Below are 6,506 nucleotides of genomic sequence, written 5' to 3'. Positions count from 1 at the left end.
CACCCCTTCCCCTGCCGGCATATCTGCAGCCTCCTCTGCCTTAATCCACTTCTGCAGCACTTCTCTCCTACTCCACTTTTCCCTCTCTGCCCTCCACTCTTCTTCTGCATGTTCAGCAAGATTGGAGACCAGTGGGAGCTCCGCCGTCCCAGTGTTAAACATTGCTTCGCTCTCTTTCCACTGCAATGAAATCAAAAAACATACAAGATGCAATCCTTTAAAGAAAACCTCTGAAATTTGCAACATCAACTTGAAGGCTCCAAATATTTGTATTCATGATTTCACACCAGTGCTACGAAATTTTTTATTTTGCAAGACCACAGAAGACAAACATGCGTGTGATTCGTCGATGAAACAGGTGCTTATTTTTTTGTTTTGTTTTTTTTGTTGTTGCTTTCATTCCCCAGGTGAGAAACCGTACAAGTGCTCGTGGGAGGGCTGCGAGTGGCGATTCGCCCGGAGCGACGAGCTGACGAGGCACTACCGCAAACACACCGGCGCCAAGCCTTTTAAGTGCAACCACTGTGACAGGTCTGTCAAAACACAACTCACCCTCCTTTCCTCTGCCTTATATGTTTTTCTTCCATTTTCCAAGGCTTATTTGAAGTACTTCCACTTGCACAGCAGGCTACATTTCCTATTGTGTTTTGTACACAGTTTGGTTTAGTGAAGAACTGCTACAAGACGCTGGTAACACACCCAAACGTGTTTGGTACTGACCCAGTTTAGAAGTGTGCTGGCAGGATTACTAATGCATGCTTCCTCTGCAACACACGCAAGACCCAACCTGCTCAGTCTTTCAATGGGATCCATAGGATGCTCATCCTGTTCTATGCCCACATCAGGCTCCTGTGCAGCATATTAATAGTGAATCTTCTCACATGGTGATACGCGGCCCTGATTTGGAGGCTGCTTTCACACGTGGACAGAAGTGTAAAATGGCTTTAGTACTCATTAGCACCACCACATGTCACCGGTATGGAATTTTAATTTGAACTCTAGTTTTTGGGCACGACTTTGTAGTAAAACAATCATTATAAAGGGTTTATAAGTTCATTTAATCTTAATATATTGTTTATAAATGCTTCATAGATAAGTCAAAGGCCATTAATAAGGACAGCTTTTGTGTTTCTAGTTACTCAACTATGATTTTTTTTTTTTTTTTTTTATCTTTGTTGACCAGTAACCACCATGAACCAAAATACAGGTGTGTGTGTAAGTGTAAATAAAGCCTCAGGCTGACCCAGTGATCGGTGACTATCCTGTAACCTGGAAAATTCCTGGTCTGATCCCTGTGACCTGAGCACCAGGTGTCCTTGAGCACAAACTGACCAGCAGAGCAGTTTTTTCTTTTCTTTTTTTATTCTTAAAAATGTAATCATTCAGTAAGGGGCTTCATGTCTTTACTGTTCTTCTCTAATTTGCCAACCGTCCTTTGTTGTCCTGTCTTTCCGACCTTTGTTGACACTGCATGTATAGCGTCCGACAAAGCAGAAAAGACCCCCTGAATCTCAGTCAGAGGTGTGGAGGTGCACGTCTCTGTCACTTTGAAGACTCGGCTCTGCTTCTTAATTAGTCGCCCTGGCTTCTGGTTAATTATGAAGCACAGCAAAATGTTAATTTGCCGGGCTCCTGTGACAAACTCATCAAGGATTCAGTGGCCCTTGTTCACTAAGAAAAAAGATCAGCTTGACTCGAGACACAAAAATCTTTTCTTCTATTTTAATTACACCCCTCTGTCTGTGATCCGTCCGTCCCTCGCTGACACCTCTGGGATCTCTGAGCAATATTGTCTTTGAGAGCCCCCGCAGTGTTTAAGGCAAGGGACCCCAGGTGAAAATTTAGGTGAAAAGGTCATTTTGAAGGTATTATACTGCAAAATGTATAGTTTTATAAAATATTGATACATTTCTCATTTATATTCCTGCTGCATTTCATGTCGACTACATTAAAAAAAGAAAAAATGTTTATATATATTTGTATTTTTGCCATATACATAAAGTTTTGCATCATAAAAAAGTAATATTTGTATTTTTTTTATTTAATTTTGTTTTGATTTTTATTTTATTTATATCTTGTATATATTTTTTAAATTTTATTTTTTATTTCATACATTTTTTCTCAAAATAATACAACTTTGCTATTATTTAAATTTTATTAAGGTAATTTTGTTTTTGTTGGGTTTTTTTTTTATTTTTTTTATTTACATTTAAACCATGTCAATAATAATAATGTCAAATTTAACTACAACAGTATTCAGATAATCATGAAGCTGAAATTTTCTAGATGTCATCCAATGTGATAAAATGTTTAATGCAGTATTCTGTATGAGCATATGTGTCTTTTAAAAGTGCAGCATCTATCACAGTTAGAGAGAAAGACACAATAGAGAATATGTCACTTCTTGAATCATGCATAGGTTCATTATGAGAGGACAAAAAGAAGTCCCTCTTCACCTGGGGTACTTTGCCTTAATGTGTATGAAAGAGTGTGTGTCTTGGTCATCAGTGCATGAGGATAAATGTGTGTGTGTGTGTGTGTGTGTGTGTGTGTGTGTGTGTGTGTGTGTGTGTGTGTGTGTGTGTGTGTGTGTGCGTGCATGTGTGTGTGAGGGAGCAGAGGGCCAGGCAGTGTCAACTTAATCAGGACTCAGCTGGACAGACTGTAAATACAGTATCCCTCCCTCCCCCTCACCCCTGATTTCCCACCTCCCCCCACCACCAGACCACCCCCCTGCAGGCACATCCTTAATTCGGGCCCACCTCTGTCATGTGTCACAAGGCGCCCAACCCCTCCAGCCCAACACACACACACGCACACACACACACACATCCACCCTGCTGAGATGAAGGAAGAGGGGAAACAGGGGAGACAGAGAAGACGGGGTGGAAGATTGAGGATGGGTGAGGGGGAGGGGGAGGGTGGGGGAGTAAGGGGAGGAGGAGACAGACCCACGGTGTGCCAGCTGGTGTCGTGCCCCCGAGTCGTGACTCATACTTTACCATCTGTCTGACAGAGCACACACACAGACACACGAACGCCGCACACCTCCTGAGCCAGTCATCGACCAACCACATGTGTTTGCTGCCGCGCACACACTCATGTACACAAAAACCGTCACACACGCAGATGCAGGTGTGACAGTAAGACAGATGATTGCTGGCTCATCCCAGTGTAACTCCCCCTCTTGGCCAAACACTGATTCATCTCGACATCTTAGACTGTTGTCTCTGTCTCAGTGGAAAGAGCCAATCTGAAACGGGTGTCAAAAAATCAACAGTTGCAGAAGTGCGGAGGAGGAAGTCAGACTCGAGCTGAGGCCTCATGTTTCAACACTTTTCCTTAATGAAAGCATAATCTTATTATTGAAAATTGGATTTTATTTGATAATTGATTGCTGATTACTAGTTTGCCTGTTGGAAAGAATATAAGCAAGTGTCCATTCGATAAAATGACAATTTCAGACGAATTCTGCGATTTTGTCTGAGGCCCGCATCACATGACGGCCTGAGCCTGCGGTGGTTTTTAAAACCAGACGCTAAAACTTACTTTCTTTTCATTCATATTTCACACACATCTGAATCTTCTGTCAGAAAATATAGTCATTTAGGAGCAATTTTGTAAGTGTCATGTTTCTTTTTCCCTCCTAAACTTTATTAAATCGAACCACTTTAGGAAACTCTAAAACAAGCCTCCATCTGAAATATTTCTTAACACACTAATCATTAGAACACGCAGCTTCCAATTACCTAAAAGAAAAAGCAACAATTTGCAAAGCACTCTTGGGACCGGAGCTGTAATATTAGTTCAGCAGGCATGCAACAGAAACACTGTTGATCTAAGTGGTGATGAAAACGTTGGGCTCATATAATGGCTGCATCTGTATGTAAGCATGCATGGAATAAACACAACAGCAGCTGAAAGCATACTTTATGTCAATTTGCGGCAATCAGATTGAAATAATCAAACATTTTAAACCCTTCACGTAAAAAAAAAAAAGAAAAAATAGGCCAGTGTGCTTCCAGAGCAATTTCATTTTTCACCATGCAGCTACGCCCCGGCAATTGTGCGAGCTGGATTTCAGATGAGAGGCTTCGATTCATCTAATTTAGCTATCGTTTTACAGCACATGTTTTGCGTACTGCTGTTTTTTTGGGTTTTTTTGTTTGTTTTTTTTTCTTCCTCCTCCTCCTCTTCCTCCTCCCTCCACAGTGTTTCAAGAGATCCATCTGCGGGCTCTCTAGTTATTCATGGCACAGCTGAAGTCATTAGGAGCGCTTCTGAAAATGCTGATTATGAATTAGTTACACATATACTAATTGCGTGTGCATTAGTGGCTCAGCGCTCACTAGCTAACAGCAACATTTAGCTCAATCGACAAAACAAACTTCTTTCCCCCTGCATTGGTAACAAGCTAACAAGCTGTTCTCTGTTCCTCTCTCTCTCTCTCTCTCTCTCTCTCTCTCTCTTTGGTTTGCAGGTGTTTCTCGCGGTCGGATCACTTGGCGCTACACATGAAGAGGCACATCTGAGGGACTGGAGAGAGGTCAGCGGGAGTGGAAGAGAGGGGGGAGGGAAGAGGATGGAGAGGCGGAGAGGAGGGGGAAAAAAACTGAAAAATAACACCTTGGATGTGCGAGAGAGAGAGAGAGAGAGAGAGACAGCGGGATGGAGTCAAGACACTGGGTTTGGTCATTCTGGGCTGGAGGGAGAGGCACCACACAGGGACGCTGACTACAGACACGCAGCACGCAGACCCATCCTAAGTGGCTCTGTTTAATCTGTGCTCTACCAGTTGGTCCATGATTCCACTATGACACGTCCTCACCTCGCAAATGTCTCCGGGCTGTTTGTCACGAGGACGATACAGACGCTCCGTCCCACCCTTCGTATGTGTCTCAGAGGGGATGTCACATGATGAATGGTGGACCGCGTGCCTGTAGTTGGCAGCTCTTTGTTTCAGTCGCCCTTGCAGTCTTTGCAATCAGCTGAAACGCTTCCAAAAAAAAGAAAAAATTGAAAAAAAAAATGAAAAAAAAAACGCCAGCCCTGGTCATGCAGCAGTGCTCCACATGCCAGCAGGTACACCAACGCCAGACTGGACCAGTTGTACAGTGATTTTAGTGTGCTAACTGCAGAACTGCTGTTTGTATATTCAAGAGTTCCTCCTCTTAGAGCAGTTCTTTTCCGACAGTAGCTTAACGGCATCATCTCACAGGATAAGCAAGCAAGCGAGAAAGCTGGCGTTCACTCAGCCTTTACAATACGCCAAAGGGTTTATTATCTTATATACAGGACAGACAATAATTTGACCTCTGTCACATCTGCCAACTGGATCCATTTATAAATCCTTCTGGTTCGATGGCATCGGAGCACTTGTTTGAACGGAGCATTAGATTGGATTTCCCGAAGACTTGAAGATGGGAGTGTGTTGCACTGATGTAGTGTGAAGACTGATTGAGGTCATGCAGGGGGCCGGCTTGCTTTATGAACATCCATCCATTGAGCGCTACCACTGGATGAGGCTAACTAATCTACTCTGGGAAAGACTGTTCATCTCCCAGACTGTCAGCTGAAGCCGAGCGTCTCGAGAGATGCTGGATGGCTCCTGAGGGCGTTTTTTTCCTCTCCGGGATCTTGGCTCTTACGAGTTATTGTTAGAAAACTGTTGCACAATTGACTCTTTGCAAAACTTTTTGTAAAAAAAAAAAAAAAATGCCCCACCGTCTTGAACTGGGAGACAGTTTGGGACTCACCGAACGCTGGCTTTCACGCGCCGAACGGGGCGTGGACAGCCAAATGCACAAGTCCAAGCAGCTAGCTGACTGCGATAGCACACTGAACGCAAATGAGATCACTATGTATGTAAAGGCTATATTGTTTCTAAGAAAAGATTCTCCTATTTGTTCAACAAAAACAATTGAAGAACACATTGGAAATGGATGCAGCCAAAAAAAAAACCCCACAAATGTCTACTGTAGGTGCCTGAAATGATCTCTTTGGCCTTTGAGAGTGATTGGCACCGAACTAGACTCTGGTTTTGCCCTGTTCGCACCACCCATGCAGAACTTTTTCCGATTTTGCAGCTCTCAGACTTCATTTCAGAGAAAAGCAGCACTCAACATCTCTAATCTGGCCCTATGCATATCTAAAAAAAAAAACAAAAACATTTCTGCTGACTTCCTGACCCTACATGTTCGTCTGAATGCAGATTTCTACCCTGCTGGACGCGGAAGGCCTCACAGGAAGACACACGACACAAATTCAATCAATTTGGGTGGCTCTTCTCAGAGCGGATCAATGTGAATGTATCTGTTGTAAGTCTGTACATGTTGCTGGGCCCGTGAAAACACTTGAGTGTGGCTGGTAAGATCATACCAGACACCATTTGTGTTCATAGTTTCTGTTTTTCACATTACAAACGAAAAGGTTGGACTTAGAGTAACTAGCTAGCCGCAGGTGGTAGCTTTAGGCATTTTACAGGTCGTACCGGACTACTGGGGGGG

At 43.3% G+C, this 6,506-nt stretch overlaps 1 protein-coding gene across 1 annotated transcript in view; it reads left to right on the top strand.

Annotated features, from left to right (window-relative positions):
• The window catches only part of LOC111665242 (Krueppel-like factor 7), a 35,488-nt gene extending 28,989 nt beyond the window's left edge, over positions 1-6,499 (top strand). The window contains exons 3-4 of the mRNA XM_023420172.2: positions 408-531; positions 4,481-6,499. Of these exons, the coding sequence (XP_023275940.1) occupies positions 408-531; positions 4,481-4,532 (176 nt within the window). The 3' untranslated portion in view covers positions 4,533-6,499. The remainder of the gene's footprint in view (positions 1-407; positions 532-4,480) is intronic.
• The last annotated feature ends 7 nt before the right edge of the window (positions 6,500-6,506 follow it).

Source organism: Seriola lalandi, unplaced genomic scaffold (genome assembly GCF_002814215.2).
Source record: "Seriola lalandi dorsalis isolate HSWRI2012SDOR001 ecotype SW California unplaced genomic scaffold, Sedor1 jcf7180002054630, whole genome shotgun sequence".
Classification (NCBI taxonomy): Eukaryota; Metazoa; Chordata; class Actinopteri; order Carangiformes; family Carangidae; genus Seriola; species Seriola lalandi.
Note: the sequence above shows the minus strand (reverse complement) of the source record. Positions and strands in the feature narration are given on the sequence as shown.